Genomic DNA, 19,638 nt, shown 5'->3' on the forward strand with positions numbered 1-19,638 from the left:
ATTATCATAATCGCGCGTCATAACTCTTCTCAACCCTGCCAAGAGACTAATAACTGTAGGGATTGAGTATGGATACATTTTCGATATTCTCTCGGTGGCCACGTAACTCAAGTCTCCAACAAAAAATTACACGCTTTCGTATAATATAATATATATTTTAAACATTCCAGAACCGTTCGTCATTTTCAACTCCTCGAGAAATGGAAAAAATGGACTTACTCAAATTCCATCAATTTCCCAATTTCTGATTCGAGTTATTTAGTTACACAATTTCCAATTTTAATCTTCATTTGTTTCATTTTTTATTCCCACGAATAGTATCAAATAGTATTTGTCCATTTACAGGAAAAAACAATCGAGATAAAGATTTAGGCGCGATTTTTAAAAATTATCAATAAAACTTGATGTGACAAACTTCAAGTCAATCTTGTCCCGCAAGTTTAATCGGGATGTAAGCGAAGAAAAATTTCATGCAAGATTGAAATATTTCAATTTTTCATAAAATATTTCACTAAACGAAAATTTCATGAAATTTTACATATCTAAAGTTTAAATTGTTTTTCAATTTCAAAAAAAAAATGTAAATGATTTTTATTGTTACTGTTTTTATCTACCATTTGCGAACATTTTCTTTGTTTCTCTCTCTCTCTTTTTTTTCTTTTTCTTTTCTACTTTTATCTAAACTCCTGATTTTCCTTACGAGCACTTCTCGTGTTCCCGCCGCCTAAGAAATGCAATGTTATTCCATTCAGTTGGTCTATTTCTTGTCCGGCGCATGTAAAATCCAGAAAACGTTTCGAGGGCGTTCAGGAAGAACTCAACTTCCTCAAAGCCTATCTCTCTGTCAAGAGAGAAAAAAAAATACTATTCTATTATTTTCACCGTGTGGTGCTGCAAACATCACACATTTAAGCACCTACTATCATTATTGAAGATTGAGGACATTGTTTTTTCACTTCCTGGTAGTATGAAAATATTTTAATATTATAAATATATAATTTCAATTTGTGAAGAATTTTTTTTACTATAATAAAAAAATTCTTTTACGCAAAATGTACATTTTCGAAGCAATGGGAAAAAGAGTTTTTAAGACACTTTTTTTATAATTATCGATTTTGTAATATAACATATATATTGTCACATTTAGTATAACAGATTGTCAATTTAATTGACAAATTACTCCTTGTGTGTGTGTGTATCGCTCTTTTTATTAACTTCTTTTCCAGTTTTTGTCGTGGTTCCACATTATATTCTGTGTGTAGTAAAAGTATTTACACGTTAACGAGATTACCGTTCATGTACTTATAGGTGTACTGTATTTTAATTTAGTTCCAAGGCAAGCAGTTATTATTTCTGAAATAATCATTAGGGTCTCTCGCTTTTATATATATAGGTAGGAAAACAGTTAAGCTGTTAAAGAACTAATAAACCGTATGGCTACTGAACCAAAAACTCTAAAGTCAATAAACCACAGAACCAATTTTCTAAATTATAATCATCAAAATAAAAATTAATTTTTTTTCAATTCAAAAATATTCCCTTTTTTGAAAAAAGATTTTTTTATTTTTAAAGTTTTTTTTGCATTAAAAAATTTCTAGAAAAAAAGTGAAATAATAATTATATAAATAATTGTAAACGGTTGAATTGATATAGTAACTGGTTTACTGGGTTTAATATACAAATGGCTATATGTTTTTGTTTCTATTTATCAATGATGGAAAAATGATCACAATATATTAGTCATGATTGTGCATCAAGCAAAACGAGCTATAATCGTAATATCAACGATCAACTTACTCCAAGAAAAGCTATACGCCTAGCATGAATATGTGTATATACAAGTTTCTTTGTATTCGTATGACAAATTCCCTTACGATTAATCCTTCATATCGTGGCCACACACCTTGGAATTTATGTTCAATAGCCAAGTTTTCTTTTTCTAATTTATTCCAAGATTAAAATTTTGTTTCAGTTATTTTGTAGTTAATTTTTTATAAAAACTTGTTATTTTAACCCAGAGAACTGAAATTTGTCACACAAATGTTTTACATTCTAAATCTGAATTAGTTAAAAATAACTAATTGTTAGTAAAAAAAATTTTATGCTTTTTTGCTTAAAAAATAGTAAAAAGAATAATTAATTTAAACTAATAACTAAAAAGTAACTAATTTTTATTTGAAACAATAGTAAAAACTAATTAAATTAGTTACTAGAAATTTCAATTATTTTAACATAAACCTAAAAGTAAATTTAACTAATACTTTGTTATTTTTAACTATAAAAGATTAATATAAATATTACTATTTGAAACGGCAACTGGATTTTGCTATAAAATTAGTTATTTCTTTAGTTACTTTTTAGTTATTAGTAATTTTACATTTATAAAAAAATAATTAATAACCAAAAAGTAATTAATTTTTATTGCAAAAATAGTCAAAACTAATTTCATTAGATACTAGAAATTTTAGTTATTTTAACATATAAAATTAAATTTGTAATTATTTATTTTTAACTAAAAGATTAGTAGAAATATTACTATTTGAATCAGCGACCGATTTTTTGCTATCAAATATTAATTTTTAACAAATTCAAATAGATATCAAAAATCAATTTCATTTTTACACCCTTTTTATTAAAATTTGTTTGAATCTAAAATAATTTTTTTTTTCAATTATGAAAAACAATATAATATATAAAAGAAGATAAATTAAAATTCCAGTGAATGTTATTCGCGAACATATAATGGATTTCAAGGGAATTGTGAACCCCCATATAGTAGTGCGTTAAATCGGAAGATGTCGAAACCTGTTAAGTGCAAGTTCGAGTGCCGGATCTAGATCCTGTGTGTGGAGCTATAATATCGGCTTTTATACCTCAAACTGGTTGGTCACAGCCATTGAACCTTCGGGGCAGATTTTTAAAGAAGCCTCTTTGGATGAAACCAAAGTCAAAATTGATCCAGGGTGAATTTAAAAAAAAAATTATTCCTTATTTTCAATTTTATTTTTTTAATTTTAAATTATCATACTAAGGATCAGTGTTCCTTTTTTTAAATTTATAATGAATGAAAATTCTAACTAACGGGAAATACAATAAAAAAAATTTTCTATGATAAAGGGGGAAAAAAATAATAAAAGATTGTAGCTTGAAGATTTTAAGCTTGAAAATTGTACCTCGAGAGAAGAGTAGTATGGCATTCGACGAGAATAATGCCCATTTATCGCTGAAGCTGGGTGCCGATTGAATGGAGTAGATATGAACCAATTAATGTGCAAGGCTTGCTATAAATGGACATTTACTTGATCTACAGAATTATAGAATAGCTGTCGAGATCAGTCAGTTGCCTTCAGGAAAATCCTTAAGTGACAGACCTTAAATATCAGATCTTAAATATTTAATAAAAAGTTGAAATTTTTTACAAATAAAATGTCATCTATTAGTTACAAAATTTATAGAAAATCACATTTTTTTATTTCTATTTATTTTTATTATTTTTATATATATATATTTATCATTTATATTATATTATAAATATTATTATTTTTATTTATTAATTTATTAAATATAGGCGAATAAATTTATGAATATTAGACGCAGAAGGAAAAGTTATTGATTTATCATTTAAAAAAAAAATTATCACTAGAGTATTATTTATAGTAAAACGGACATGGTTTGACGGTCAGAAAAATCCTCAGGGCGTGAAATGTAATAATTATGTTCGTATCGCGATTTCGCTTTAGCTGTGAACCATACAAACTGAGCACTTGACCGACGTTTTGCATAATGATCGCGTAACGCCTAAGCAAATTTGTGTTAACTTGAAATAAATTAATTTACAACAATTTTCATATGATGCAATTATCTATTTATAAAGACGATGAAAGAAAATTAAATGGACGCCAATAATATTTATATATTAAAAATTATTGCAAAAAAATGAAAAAACAAAAATTGATAATTTTAGAAAAGAAATTTTTTTTAATTTCTCTGATGAATAATTTGTTCCGGTGTATTAAGAAGAAAAATATATATATAAATATATAAAAAATGGATAAAAATAAATATATAAAAAATGTATAAAAATATATATAAAATATAAGGTAAAAATACCTTTTCTGAGAAAATTAAAATTTCTACCGAAATTTGAAGTTTTTTTGATTTTGAATTATATGGACCGTGCTGGTAATAACTCGATAATGAATTTGAACTATTAAAGTCGCTGGATTAGGTAACATGGAACACCGCAGGCTTTCTTATAGGAATTTATAGAAGCATCCCGCTGAGATCTGAACGCTATGGTCACGATACATTCACATGCGGCTGTAGAACCTAGTCCCGGTCATCTCTTTTCCTTATGTATTCATCAATCTCATCTCTTTCTCTCTTTTCTCATATTCCCTATTCTCACTTACTCATCCAACGAACAGAGTTTACGCCCCCCAAGACATGATGATTCTTTTTTTTTTTTTTTTTTTTATTAATTCGCAAAGAATTTCTATTAACAACTTGTATAAAGAGTCAATATAATATTAGTTTCTTGAAACAGTCAATAAAATTTTTATATATGAATAAATTAATTATTCAAATTCATGAACAATTTTTGTTTCTTTTATTCTAAGAACTTTTTTTTTCTAGGTTCACCTCCTTTGACTGGTACCGGAATTGTTAGAATTGTCGTTCTTGATGTTAACGATCACAGTCCGGAATTTGCACGACAGGAATATAAAGCCTCAGTCACTGAGAATTCACAAATTGGTACTTGGGTCGCTAATCCTGTTGCTACCGATAAAGACGAGGGACTCAATGCTAAAATAAGGTAAATTTTTCAAAATTACTTTTTTTATTATAAATTTTTTTATATTATTTTTGTATTAGTATATATTGATAATAAAAATAGAAATTCTTTTGGAAAAAATTAGTATTGGTAGTTGGAATTTAATATACGTTTGTGTGAGTTTAATTTGAATTTTTTTTCTTCAACTTGTAGATACAGTCTGTTGGGGGACAAGGCGGAAAAATTCTCAGTGAATCCTGGTACAGGAGAGATAGTCACAGTGGAACCTCTCGACAGGGAACAGACAGCCGTTTACCACTTGACGTTGGTGGCTCAAGACTCCAGTCCAACGGAACCAAGTGCATCTGCTGTCAATCTGACAATTTCTGTTACAGACTTAAACGACAATGCACCTCGATTTTCCAGCCCGAGATACACTGCCTATGTACCGGAAGGCACTAAGCATGGTAAGAAATTTTAATATACCGCTATTTATTTTTTTTACTCTCACGAAAGTCTTTTATTTCCTTAAAATATTCCTATATTAAAAAAGTAAAAAATTTTATATATTTATTTCAGGCGACTTTGTCTTTGGAGCAAAAGCAATTGACGATGACGATGGTGAAAATTCGAGAATTGTTTATCGTCTCCAAGGTGAAGATGCAAAACGTTTTATTATTGATCCAAATAACGGAGTTATTAGAGCAAGTCAAGAATTATCGAGAAGCGAAGGGACATATCAGCTGCAAATTCAAGCTTCCGATTGTGGTACAGAACCACAAAGTGTTACAGCCGATTTAATGATTCATTTGTGGGATAAACAATTATTTCCAAGTTTTCGTTCTTCAATTAATACGAGATTTACTTTACCCGAAGATGTGCCTGAAGGAAGAATTATCACAACACTTAGCGCAACAACTCCAACTTCCGGCGCTGGGAGTAATTTAATTTTTGGCATGGCCGGAGGAAACGTTGGCGACGCTCTTAAAATCGAACCGCACACGGGAGAAGTGAGTTTTCTTTTTCTCCACAAGATAATTGATTATTTAATTCTATTTTTATAATTCTAATAAAAATTATTTCTATGAATTTTCAGATTTTGGTTGCTTCTGGTTTTGATTATGAAACTGCTCCATATTACGAGGCATGGGTTGAAGTTCGTGATTCTGGAAATCCACCATTGCGAAGTGTTGTTCAATTATTAGTGAATGTAACGGATGCCAATGATAATGCGCCAGTAATTGATTCTATGCTTTATAATGCGACAGTACCTGAAGATGATTATCCACCACAATTTGTAACTAAAATCTCGGCCAAGGATTCTGATTCTGGTGAAAATGGACAAATTACTTATCATTTAGTCAATGATTTTGATGGGACATTTGTTATTGATGAGAATACAGGAGAAATTACAACAGACACCAAACTTGATCGAGAAGAGGTAAATATTGAACACAATAACAATCAACAATTTTTTTTTATTATGAAAAATACTAAAAGAAATAAAATACTGAAATAATTTTTACAGATATCGTCTTATGAACTAATTGTTGAAGCCAGAGATCAAGGTGAACCGAGATTGACCGGCACAGCAACGGTTCTTATTACAGTTCTTGATAAAAATGACAATCCTCCTCGATTTACAAGATTATTTAGCGTCAATGTCACTGAAAATGCTGAAATAGGATCTTTTGTAATTAAAATTACAAGCAGTGATCAGGACATTGATCAAAATGCAAATGTCACTTATAGCTTCACGGAAAATCCAGGAGAAAAATTTTCTATCGATCCATTGAGTGGAAACGTTACAGTCATTGGACATTTGGATAGAGAAGAACAAGATGAATATCTTCTCAAGGTACAAATTTCTTTTTTAAATTTTACCATTTTTTTACAATTGGAAAAATCTAAAATCAAATTTTTTGCTAGGTTGCTGCTGCCGACGGTGCTTGGGGTGCAGAAACACCGCTAACAATCACAATTCAAGATCAAAATGACAATGCACCGGAATTTGTTGAAGAATCCTATCATTTTCACTTTCCTGAATTGCAACAAAAAATGGCTCACGTTGGCGAGGTGACAGCAACCGATCGTGACAAACAAGGACCAAATTCCGTTATATCGTACAGTCTTCTTCAACCTTCGGATCTTTTTACCGTTGATCCGGCAACTGGTGATATTTTCAGTAAGAGAACATTAAAATACAAACACACTCACAGACCATCATCGCCGGAAAATCTTTACTCTCTAACTGTCGTTGCAACGGACAATGGAAAACCTCCAATGTCTTCTAAAACACTAGTCTATATAAATATCGTCGATGCAAACAATAATCCACCAAAGTTTGAACAACGTTCATATCTATCGCCAGTGCCTGAAGATTTCTTCATGGGCAAACAATTAATGCAATTGAAAGCCACTGATGAGACTGATTTTGGAGTCAATGCTGAAATTGAATACTCCATTGCCACTGGAAATGGAAGTGAATATTTTGAAATTGATCAAAAATCAGGATGGATTTATGTGACGAAATCATTGAGTAATCTTAAACCGGGTACTAGTTTTGTTTTACAAGCACAGGCGGTGGACAGAGGTGTACCTCCACAAAGAGATCAAGTGCCATTGACATTGGTAATAACTGGTGAAAATCGTCACGCTCCCACTTTCGCTGCTGTTAGTTATCAAGTTCGTGTACCAGAAAATGAACCAGTGAATACGACAATTTTGACAGTGAGTGCCGTTGACGGTGACGCTGGACCCAATGGAATGGTACGTTACAAAATATCAGCTGGAAATGAACGTCAAGAATTTTCCATTAATCCAATTACTGGTGTTGTGACACTTTTGGAACCATTGGACTACGATACTGTTCAAGAATATCGTCTCAACATCACGGCAAGTGATTTGGCATTCAAATCAAAACATGCGATCGCAACCCTAACGATAAATGTCTCTGATATTAATGACAATCATCCGACATTCAATCAAAGTCTCTACAAAGCTTATCTTCCAGAAAATTCACCACCAAATAATTTTGTCTATAAAGTCGTTGCAAGGGATATTGATTCACCAAAGTATTCAATAATTCAATATAAAATTCTCGGCGGTAGTGGTAAAGATTATTTTCAAATTCAACAAGACACGGGAACAATTACAGCTAAAGTTAGTTTTGATTACGAAGAAGCTAATGAATATACATTGGATATTGTCGCAACAAATCCTGACACAAGTCCACAAATGGTTGGCGTTACAACTGTTTTGATTTATATTACCGGTGTCAATGAATTTTATCCGAAATTTGTTCAACCTGTTTTTCATATGGATGTCTCGGAAAGTGCACAAGTTGGAACATCGGTGGGACTTGTTCAAGCGACCGATCAAGACGCTGGTAACGATGGAAGGGTTTATTATCTATTTGTTGGCTCCTCGAATGATAAGGGATTTACTATTGGTTCAGAAACGGGAATGATTAGTGTTTCAAGAAGATTGGATAGAGAGACACAAAATCGTGTTGTATTGACAGTAATGGCAAAAAATGCAGGCGGAATTCGTGGCAATGATACAGACGAAGCGCAAGTTGTTATTTCAATTCAAGACGGTAATGATCCACCGGAATTTTTGCAAAATATTTACGATGCAAATGTATCTGAGGGCGCAGCATTGGGAATGAGAGTATTGACAGTACGCGCTGTCGACAAGGACGTCAGGCCGCAGAATAATCAATTTTCCTATTCAATCATTGGCGGTAACGTGGGCCAAGCATTCAAGGTCGATCCGCAAACTGGCGACATCGAGACGGCGAAACAACTAGACCGTGAAACTGTGCCCACGTATGAGCTGATAATCGGCGCCATAGACACGGGATCACCGCCTCAAACCGGCACCGCAACAGTTCGTATCGAATTGTTGGATATTAATGATAATGGACCGGATTTTGCTTCAAGCGAAGTTGTTGGTTACGTTAGTGAAAATGAACCGGCTGGTACGATTATTATGACATTGACGGCTACAGATCCTGATTTACCACCAAATGGCGCTCCATTTTCCTACAAATTGATTGGAGGACGACAGAATGATTTAGTTAGTTTAGATAAACATTCCGGCGTTTTGCGAACAACCAAAAGTTTGGATAGAGAAACAACTCAACAACTTGATCTTGTGGTAAGATTTTATTTTTTTCCCCAGAAAAGCAGACATCACAGTTAGTCCCCCTTTTTTTTTTTTATCTTTTTCCACCTATTTTGATGATTTATCACCTTTTTCGCAATTGTTTAAATGATTTATTCCTTTTTTTGATAAAAAATGTAGAATTTTTTTTTGTAAATATTTTCATTTACTAATAATAATAATAATATCATCATCAGTAAATAAAATTATTATTTATCCTAATTTTTTTCTTTTCTAAACGTCATTTATTCTAAAGCACAAATTCTTAAAATATAAAATTATTATAAGTTATTGTTATAAAAACTTTATTCTTTCCAATCTTCATTAATTCAAATTGTTGTACAACGTAATTATAATTATTTAATTTATCATTTTTTTTATTTTTTTTATCCCCTTTTTTAAAAAAAAAATTTACCTTTTTCGAGAAGAAAAGATATTGTAATGCCTGCAAAAGGAATTTTTTTTCTTTACTTTTTTTTCATGTATATTAATTTGAAATTTCTTCATCAGGTCGAAGTGGAAGATTCAGGTTTACCAAGAATGAAAAATGAGCATTCAATATCGATAATTGTTCAAGATCAAAATGATTGTCCTTCAACGCCTAGATCAGTTCATGTGATTGTACATTCTTACAATGGTTTGAGTCCATTGGGAAAAATTGCCGACGTACATCCAAATGATCCCGATACAACTGGCGACTACTCTTGCAAAATATTGCACGGTTCGAGCTCCGGTGTACTGAACATACCGGTCGGTTGCGATTTGCATACCAGCAAAATTACGCCAGGTTCGTGTTCGAAAGTTCATATATTAGTCTGAAAATTATTACATGCATGCTGCGCCATTAATAATTCATAGAATTTATATATGAAGAAAGTCTGCATCATTTTTTTAAAGTTTATTATCGTCTGAATCAAATGAAGAAATAATATCCGATTCACTAAGCGTCCTATTATTTATAATTAATTAATTTTCAATTTTTTTTTGCGCTTTTTAGGTTTTGGTTATTCGTTAAGTATTTCTGGAAATGATGGCCGACATCCAGATGTAATATCAAAAGTGACGGTGGATTTTACAACGTTTACAAATATCACTGTTGAAAATAGCGTGGCTTTACAAATTTCCAAACTTTCTGCCAGTGAATTTTTGAGTAAACACTATCGTGCCTTTCGCGATACACTTCAGGAGAGCGTGAATGTTGGAGATACTATTTCAATTTACAGTATTAATGAAAATAAAGGAAATTTAGATGTTTATTTGGCAATAGCAACACCGCAAGGTTATCTTCGTAAATATCAAGTTATTGAATTGTTAACACGCAAACATAATCAAATTCAAAGTTTATTGGAAAATAATTCAATTACCATTGGTTATTCACCTTGTAAATTTTCATCATGTGACAATGGAGGCATATGTAGTGATCAAATTGTTGTTTATGAAGACGCAAGAATTACCGATAGTCAAACATTAATTTTAACATCGCCAAAAATAATACAAGAAATGGTTTGCCAATGTCGTGATGGTTTCACCGGCGAAAGATGCGAAAAGAAACAAGATCCATGTTCACCAAATCCATGTCAGTTGGTAAGTAATTTATGGATTTGATTTATGTACTTAATTAAAAGGTACTATACTTAAAATTAAATGTAAATTAAAATGTACCAATTTTTAAAATATTCTTTTTTTCAGGGTGGTCAGTGTCGTCGATTGGGATACGATTTTCACTGTACGTGTCCTTTGGATCGAGAAGGAAAGTTCTGTGAATTGGAGAGGGGAGATTTTTGTGCAAGTAATCCTTGTAGAAACGGTGGATCTTGTAAAGAAAGTCCCGACGGTTCAAGTTTCTTCTGTCTCTGTAGAGCCGGATATAGAGGAAATCATTGTGAATCCATCGCTGATTCATGTAGACCAAATCCTTGTCTGCATGGAGGCCTTTGCGTTGGAGAGAAACCTGGGTATTTTTACTTTTCATATTCTTAATAAATTAAAATTTATTTCGTAAAAAACAGGAATCGGATTATACGACTTTTTCGACTTTTTTTTTTTTTTTTTACTTTTTTTACAAAATTTTTAAACAAAATACGTCTTTTTTATTACAGATTTTTTTTATTTCAATTATTTACCCAATTTTTAATTAAAATTATTCTCTAAATTAATTCTTTTAAATAAATTAAATGAAATTCTTTAAAAATTCAATTATCTTAAACTATTTTCAATTCAATTATTTTTAAAAAAGGTTATCTATAATTATTATTATTTCTAAGAAAATTCTTAAAGTTCCATTTTTATAATTTTTTGAAGTCTCATTTAAGCAATTTATTCGAATTTAAAATTTTGTCATAGTTTTTAATTTTTATGGTAAAAAAAATTTCAGGTAATACTTAATTCAGTTTTACAGATTTTTAAATAAAAATTTTTTTAATAATAATAATAATAATTCTGAAAGAGTTAAAGTTGAAATTTTTAGAAATCATTGAATTTTAAAAGATTTTGTTAATTTTCAGACAATAATTAAATTTTACAGAACTAAAAATAATTTATCAAATAATTTTAGATAACATTTTTTAAAAGTAATTGAATTTTCAAAGAGTATAAAAATCATTAAAAATAATGGAAAATTTTGCAAATAATTAAATTTCAAGTCATTTTGAATTAAAAATTTTTGGTAATTTTATTTGCTAATTTTTTTAAAATTTTAAACAATTATTAAATTTCATAAAAATTTGAATTGAAAAATAGTTTAAGATAATTGAATTTGTGAAGAATTTCATTAAAATTATTAAAAATATGTAATTTAGTCAAGAATTGTAGTTAAAAATTTGTTAAATAATTGAAACAAAGAAGATCTGAAAAACATCTGCATTGTACACTAGAAAAACCTTTATTCTTTAAAAATTTGTAAAAAAAAGTCGAAAAAATCGCATTTTATTAAAATAAGTCGGAAAAAGTCGCATAATCCGAGGCCTACATTCTAAGTAAATTAAAATTTGTTTCGTAAATAAAAAAATAAGTATTATTTAAAAATTTATTTTTTAGATATCGATGCAGTTGTCCTGATGGACGTTATGGAAGACATTGTGAAAAATCAACCTTTGGATTCGAGGAACTCTCTTATATGTCATTCCCAGCATTGGATTCCAATACAAACGATATAACAATTGTTTTTGCAACAACTAAACCCGACGCTTTATTGTTGTACAATTATGGACCGCAAAGTGCAGGACGTTCGGATTTTGTTGTTTTGGAATTGATTAACGGCAGAGTTGTCTTTTCCTATGGAGGTGCGAGAAGTGCAATTACTTCAATTTCAATAAAAAATGGAAAATCATTAGCCGATGGAGGATGGAGGAAAATTACAGCAACAAGAAATGGAAGAGTTGTCTCGCTAAGTGTCTCGAAATGTAAAGAACATGGGGATGTTTGTGACGATTGTAAACCCGGTGATGGAATGTGTTATGCCGATGATATTGGACCAACTGGGTTAGTACCTAAATTTTAAAATAGTTTCTAAAAATTGTTTTTACAAAATTCATTTTTGTATTTGATTTTTAATTTTGTATTAAATTTTCAGAACATTGAATTTTAACAACAATCCTTTGATGCTCGGTGGATTGGCAAGTGTCGATCCTCTTTTAGAAAGACCTGGTCAAGTTCATTCGGATGATTTGGTTGGTTGTATACACTCTGTGTCAATAAATGGAAGATCATTGAATCTTACAAATCCATTATCATCGCGAGGTGTTAAATCAACATGTGGAAGATCTGAACGTAGTCCTTGTGCAACGAATAAACAGGATTTCAATACAATTTGTGGTTCGGGAAAATGTTACGATAAATGGCATCAAGTTTCTTGTCAGTGTGGAAGCATCACGGCTCCTAATTGTCATGGAGCTTTGGAGCCGGTCAATTTGAGTGAAGGAGGCTATATTGAATTTAAAGTATGTATCAGAATTGTAAAAAATTCTAACTTTTTTTTCAAAAGCAGTATGATTTATTGTGTCCTTTTTTTTAGATTTCGGAGAGGCATCGTAGAATGCAACTTTTGGAATATTTATACGGTGGTTCTACTTTATGGCACAATCATCGGATAACAAGATCAACGAGTGGAGATTCCTTTTTCATTTCTAATCCACCTCCCGCTAAAACAATTAGTTTGATGTTCAGAACTGTGAAACCAGACGGAGTTTTAATTTACGCTGCCACTAATAAACACTTTACTTCCGTTGAGGTAATCATTGATTACGAATTTAAAAAATGTTAATTTAAAAATAGTATTATTTAAGAATAGTATTTTAAAAAGAAAATTTTTTTTACAGTTAAGTAACGGGCATATAATATACGCATCTATGATTGGATCCCCTGTGAATATGACAGGAACAACCGAAGGCAGTTTGGCAGATGGTCGATGGCACAATTTAACACTCCACGCCCATTCGAGAGGTTTGAAACTCTTCATTGATGGAAATCTAGCAGGCGACGAATTAGATTCAGCGGGTGTTCACGATTTTTTGGATCCGTATTTGTCAATTCTTACAATTGGAGGAATTAGAAGAGATCTCTATTACGTTCACAATAATCAGGGACCAAATAGTTTTGAAGGTTGTCTATCAAATTTTACAATCAATGGAGAACTTCAACCATTCAATGGTTCAGGATCAATTCTAACCGATGTTATCTATCATGGAAAAGTTGGACTCGGCTGCAGAGGACCAATAGGAATCTCCGCGGCCGCTGCTGCAGATCCTCTCAGCATTGGAATAACTCTAGTGATTGTTTTCTTTATCACACTTCTTGTTGCCATCATGGTCAGTTTTGTTGTCTTTCGACTTAGACGACAAAGTAAAGAAAAATCAGCAACAACTGTTGTAAATAAAAGTACAAATGCAATAATCACTGGAAATTCATTGGTGTCTCCAGGTGACAATCTCCTGTCACGTCATGAAAACACCTACATATCTGATTCCTCGGATTTACGAGGTCACATTGGTCCTGAACTTATATCGAAAAAATACAAAGAACGAGAGATCAACGGCACCGAGCATCGTCCACAACGACCGGATATTATCGAGAGAGAAGTTACCAAATCACCACCAATTCGTGATGATCATCCTCCACTTCCTCCACCGACTCAAAATTCCCTACACTCCCACGAACACAATCCCGAACCCGATATGCCGGAACATTATGATCTCGAGAATGCAAGTTCCATCGCTCCGAGTGACATTGACATTGTCTATCATTATCAAGGTTATCGAGCCGGAATGAGAAAATACAAGGCAACGTCGCCTCCGATTGGAAGCTATGCGAATCATCACAAACACACTGGACAACAACATCGTCACACGGCGCCATTTCCACCAAGAGCAATGCCACCTCCAACTGTGGGTCAACCTCCAGGATCGGCTCAAAAATTACATCAAAGTACACCATTGGCGCGACTTTCGCCCAGCAGTGAATTATCAGCTCAACAACCGAGAATCTTAACTCTTCATGACATTAGTGGAAAACCCCTGCAAACAGCACTGTTGGCAACGACTTCCTCATCGGGCGGCGTTGGAAAAGACGTTCTAAATTCCAACAGTGAAAGAAGTCTCAATTCACCAATTATGAGTCAACTTTCGGGTTCAACGGCAAGTCGAAAAGTTCCACAATCAAATGAAACAGTGAACAATGTATCATCGGGACCAATGGGCCTCACCGCTGAAGAAATTGAGAGACTAAATTCAAGACCAAGAACATCGAGTTTAGTCTCAACATTGGATGCCGTGAGTTCGTCGAGTGAAGCGAGAGGACCACCAACGCATGGACCACTTCATTTACACAGAAGGCACACACCGCCACCTGAAAGACTGAAAAGAAGGAATTCATCAACTACAGACGAGAGTGGTAACGATAGCTTCACATGTTCGGAAATTGAGTACGATAATAATTCTTTAGTTGAAGATAAACGATCTGATGACTTATTTAGTAAACCCGAAGATGAGGTACTTCCCGATAGAACAACCGAGTCTTCACCATCGACGAAACCACCTCTACCGCCAAATATCAACTACGATGGATTCGACAGCTCGTTTCGTGGTTCGCTGAGTACATTGGTTGCGTCTGACGATGATCTTTCAACTCACATGGGTGGACTTTACAGGCCAACAACAAATGGTTCACCATCAACCAACACGGCTCTCAGTTGGGATTATCTCTTAAATTGGGGACCAAATTTTGAGAGTTTGGTCGGTGTATTTATTGACATTGCTGAATTACCCGACAGTACCAACAGAGTTCAAAGTACTCTTAGATTACCAGCAAATATTCCTAAACCGTCTGAAGAGTACGTTTGAGAAAGGTACTACAAATTTTTTTTCTTTTTTATTATTTCTGATGCCAGACATGACTGAGATTATTTAAAAACTTTATTCTTGCCATACAATGTTCTCTAAATGTAAAAAAAAAATTGCATGAATCGAGAATTAGTTATACAAAAAAGAAAATTAGAGCTTAAAAAGCTATTTTTTTAAAATATCCTGACATCTTGTATCAGGATGTCAGTGAGTTTGTACAGTTAATAGTGAAAAATTTCCTATATATATATATATATTAATTAATATTAAGACTGTATTATAAAAAAAAACTAAATTATGGTGCAATGTCTTGTAATTTTATTACAACTCTCAGAAAATAATTTTGCTAGAAAGTACAAGCTAGGTTTTTCTAATAGTTCAATTACTTTTTTGTAACTGTACTCAAAAATTGTAGATTAATACAATTTTTTTTGTATATTCCCCCTCGCCCCCCACAATGTCAGTGTAATATTTTTGTATATTTTTAATATTATTTAAATTACTAAGAAATGTTTTTTTTTCATTCTACTTTACATTTCTAGCCATAATTATAAATTGGAGCAATCCTCAACATCTCTAGACTGACTATACCATAGTCTTTACGATATGCCATGAATTTATTTTTTTATGTTCATTGCCCTATAATATAAAATCGTCAAGTACTATGTGTAAAATAGATTTCGATTTTGTAAATATTGAACTGTACAAAGAAAAAGTCTGAATCGAGAAAATGTATCGAAAGAATGTATACGTGTGTTAATTTACAATATTTGTAATAAATATGAAAAAAAAAAAATTCTTTATTTTTATCCTTAATATGTACCTAAAGCTCTCAACGTTCAAATTAACGAAAGCATGTTTTTGGTCTATTTTTTTTTGAAAATCACTACAGTAATGAAAAATAAAAAAGTATATTAATGAGTCAAAATTTGTGAAGTCTGATAATTAAATAGTAGAAATTTTTTCAAGAAATTTACGTTTTTCTATTCAAAATAGTAAATAAAAAAAACAACTTTAACAGTTTTTAAAAATTTTAAGATTTATACAAGTTATTGTTATAAACATTTTTGTGCGTGATTTTACAAATTTTTATTTTTCTTAATCTATACAAAAGCAATTTGGCATTATTATTTTTAATTAACACCGCTTTCGGTTGACATTTATCATTTTAAAAATTATGTAATTTGTTGAAAATTTAAATAATTCATTTAAAATAAAACTTAATCCAACTTCTTCCTCGATAAAATTCTTTTTGTTGCATATTACTCGTAAAACTAAAATCATTCTCAAAAAGAAAAATTTGATAATTTACCTTTGATTAAAAGTTACGAAAATTTTTTATTCTAGAGCTTAACACAAAAAATTTCTTCTGACTATTTGTAGTCTATTGTAGTCTATTGTAGGCAGTACTATTTGAAATTTTTAAATAAATGAAGATCAAAGATTGTGCCAAAGAACATTATAACAAGTTTTTGATCTTCATTTATATAAATATTTCAAAAAATAACGCGTTAGGAGAGATTTTTTGTACCCCACGCTATAAAAATTCGTTAACTTTTAACCGAAGGGTAAATTATCAAATTTTTCTTTTTGGCAAAGATTTTAGTTTATTTTTACGAATAATATGTAACAAAAAATATTTGAAAAATCGAGGGAGAAGGTAAATTAATTTTTAATAAATTACATAATTTTAAAAAATGAGAAATAAAGAAAGCAGTCTTAATTTAAAATAATATCAGTTGCCAAAAAAATTGATTTTTTTATACACGGAAAGAAAATAAATATCAAATTTTATAGAAGCATTTTCAAATTTTGTAAAAGTATTTTCAAGTCATGGAAAATATTGTAAGAAGCGAAATTTCTATGTAAGAAATACTAATTTTTAATAAACTTTTATTAAATTTACTATAGTTATAATAAAATTTGGTAGAACGTATTTGATTAATTATTAAATTATAATAAATTTTATTATAACTATAGTAGATGGTGTAAAGTTAAAAATTTATTAAAGATTAATATTTCTTATATGGAAATTTCGCTTTTTACAATATTTTCCACGACTTGAAAATACTTATAGAAAATTTGAAAATGCTTTTATAAAATTTGATATTTATTTTCTTTCCGTGTAGATTATTTATAGAAATACAAAAATTTATAAAATCGCGTTTAAAAATGTTTATAATAATAACTTCAATTAACAATTAATTAATATTAATTTACAAATTTTACAACAATGTTTAATTTAAATTTTAATTTACTATTTTAAATGGAAAAACGTGAATTTAAAAAATTTCGAATGTTTAAAAAAAATGTTGGCGCACTTTACAAATTGTGACTCATATTTAATAAACAATTAATTTATTTTTAAATGCATAAAACAAAATTCTATAATAAAATTTACATATTTTTCGTTCATTTCAGGTACATAAAATAATAATATGAAAAAGTATATTTTGTAAATAGAAATATTTATTTTGAATACATTTCTACTTCATCTCTCTTTAAAATGGTACAAAACTTTAAAAAATACTTAACAATTACATTAGTTTTAGAAAATGTAAACGCTTTTATAAATGACATATTTCTTATACATTAACTATATATTCTTTTACATTTTAATTATTCTTTTAACACACATATCTATGTCTATCGTTATTTAATAGGAAGTATGAAATGTTTTTTTTTAAACAAACTCTATATATAAATTGGTTATAACTAATTATTTATTAACCACTGGTGACTAGCAATCTTGAGTGATTTATATGTAAGTATAAAGAATTTTTAAATTGTGAATAGAAATTACTGTAAAAATAATATAGCTAATTAATATTAATATTGAAATATTTTGTTCGGAACAGTCTTTATAATTATATGTACCTTATTTAAAAAAAAGAAAGAAAAAACAGTTTTCCTTTACATTGATACTAATACTATATTTGGAGTAATAGATTCTATATTATGATATAGGGATTGATATTAATTAATTCTCATTTTCTTTGAAAATATAAATAAAAAATTACCAATTATCTAAAAATTCAAATCCAGTCTTTGGAATGGAATCATCATGATTCAAATGAGAAGATTGATAACTATTGTAAGAACTTGGAGTATCTAACAATGCAGTTGATTCAGTGGTATCGCTAGATTGTTTTCTTACATTAGTTAAACTAATATTCATTTGTGATTTATCACTAATTGATGATTTTTGTGCATTTCTCATTGGCACCAAACTTTCGAGATCATCATCGTCATCGTCATCATCATTATAGTTAGATTGTATTTGAAGTAAAGAAGTTTTGTTAATTATTTTGGAAAAAATGCTTTCGGAATTATCACTGTCTGTTAGACTATTGAGAAGATTACTGCATTCATTGGTAGAAAAAATAGTATCTGAATAATTATCAGACTTATAAAAGCACAAATTATTTGGAGATGAATTATAATCACCATTGAGCGAAATTTCATTATCATTAGAATTTTTCATTGGACTTGAATAATGTGATGTTCCCATAATATAATTCCCATAAGAATAAGATTTCATCTCTTCGCTCGAATCAGATAAACTGAGATTCATTTGTGATTGTGTCATAAATGAAAACGGTGCTGAATGTTCATCACGCCAGCGTAAAGTCTAAAATATAAATATAAACCCATAAATTTAAATAATAAATATATATATATGGTTAGCAAAATTAATCACCTACCGAACCCGTTTCATCCACCATAAATTTCATCCCAGTTTGTATGCACAATTTTGGATATGATTTTGGTAATTCCTTGTTAGATTCAAGTTTTTTTGCAGCATATTTTAGTGCAACTTCTGGTGTAATTATAGTTTCATCAATAGCCTGATTTTGTTCTGATAAACTTAAGGTATTCCAAAGTCCTTCATAGGCATCTTTTGTTGCAGCAACATCTTCACCAATTCGTTGAGCCAAAGGATTAATTGTGTAAAAATACTCTTCAGCTATTGAACTTAGAGTTTTTGTACCCATTTTTTTTATAAAAAAATTATCAAGTGTATACAAAAAAAATTAAAAGCACTTTTTTATTGAATTTATCAATTTATGAGCATTTAACACAACTCATCCTAACCTTTTCTTTAAATTATTTTCTTGCACCAAAATACATTCAAGATTAATAATTGTTTGTGACAAATCTTTATATTGAATAATATTGTGTCAATATTATTATCATCTTGCATTGTTGTAAATTACTGTTTATTGTATTAATTAAACATCTGTCATTTCTACTCTACACTGTTTATTAAAATTAACGCATGCGCATTGAAATGTCACGCCCCTGATTTTAGGCGCTTTTTTCAAATATGATTGAGAAAAGCAGGAATCAATAACAAAACAG

At 30.3% G+C, this 19,638-nt stretch overlaps 3 protein-coding genes across 6 annotated transcripts in view; 2 read left to right on the plus strand and 1 right to left on the minus strand.

Moving 5' to 3' along the window:
• The window catches only part of LOC127284632 (cadherin-related tumor suppressor), a 100,699-nt gene extending 84,635 nt beyond the window's left edge, over window positions 1-16,064 (plus strand). The window contains exons 8-21 of one of the 2 annotated variants that reach the window (XM_051310173.1): window positions 4,636-4,816; window positions 4,988-5,241; window positions 5,354-5,784; window positions 5,871-6,215; window positions 6,303-6,632; window positions 6,704-8,935; window positions 9,452-9,728; window positions 9,939-10,525; window positions 10,631-10,896; window positions 11,978-12,421; window positions 12,513-12,879; window positions 12,954-13,169; window positions 13,258-14,827; window positions 14,910-15,165. In XM_051310173.1, the coding sequence (XP_051166130.1) occupies window positions 4,636-4,816; window positions 4,988-5,241; window positions 5,354-5,784; window positions 5,871-6,215; window positions 6,303-6,632; window positions 6,704-8,935; window positions 9,452-9,728; window positions 9,939-10,525; window positions 10,631-10,896; window positions 11,978-12,421; window positions 12,513-12,879; window positions 12,954-13,169; window positions 13,258-14,827; window positions 14,910-15,028 (7,619 nt within the window). In that variant the 3' untranslated portion in view covers window positions 15,029-15,165. Of the gene's footprint in view, window positions 1-4,635; window positions 4,817-4,987; window positions 5,242-5,353; window positions 5,785-5,870; window positions 6,216-6,302; window positions 6,633-6,703; window positions 8,936-9,451; window positions 9,729-9,938; window positions 10,526-10,630; window positions 10,897-11,977; window positions 12,422-12,512; window positions 12,880-12,953; window positions 13,170-13,257 lie in introns of both variants that reach the window. The other variant, XM_051310172.1, reaches the window with a different exon arrangement.
• LOC127284636 (uncharacterized) overlaps window positions 1-19,638 on the plus strand; it is a 188,819-nt gene that overhangs the window by 125,964 nt on the left and 43,217 nt on the right. The gene's annotated exons all lie outside the window — the stretch shown is intronic.
• Window positions 17,746-19,547, minus strand: LOC127284643 (uncharacterized protein C1orf198 homolog). The gene is made up of 2 exons (XM_051310188.1): window positions 18,981-19,547; window positions 17,746-18,907 (listed from the first exon to the last, which is right to left on the minus strand). The coding sequence occupies exons 1-2, from the start codon at window positions 19,269-19,271 to the stop codon at window positions 18,293-18,295; spliced, it is 906 nt and encodes a 301-aa protein (XP_051166145.1). The 5' UTR covers window positions 19,272-19,547; the 3' UTR covers window positions 17,746-18,292.

This window comes from Leptopilina boulardi, unplaced genomic scaffold (genome assembly GCF_019393585.1).
Source record: "Leptopilina boulardi isolate dan_hultmark-lab unplaced genomic scaffold, ZJU_Lbou_2.1 LbouV2_325, whole genome shotgun sequence".
NCBI classification, from domain to species: domain Eukaryota; kingdom Metazoa; phylum Arthropoda; class Insecta; order Hymenoptera; family Figitidae; genus Leptopilina; species Leptopilina boulardi.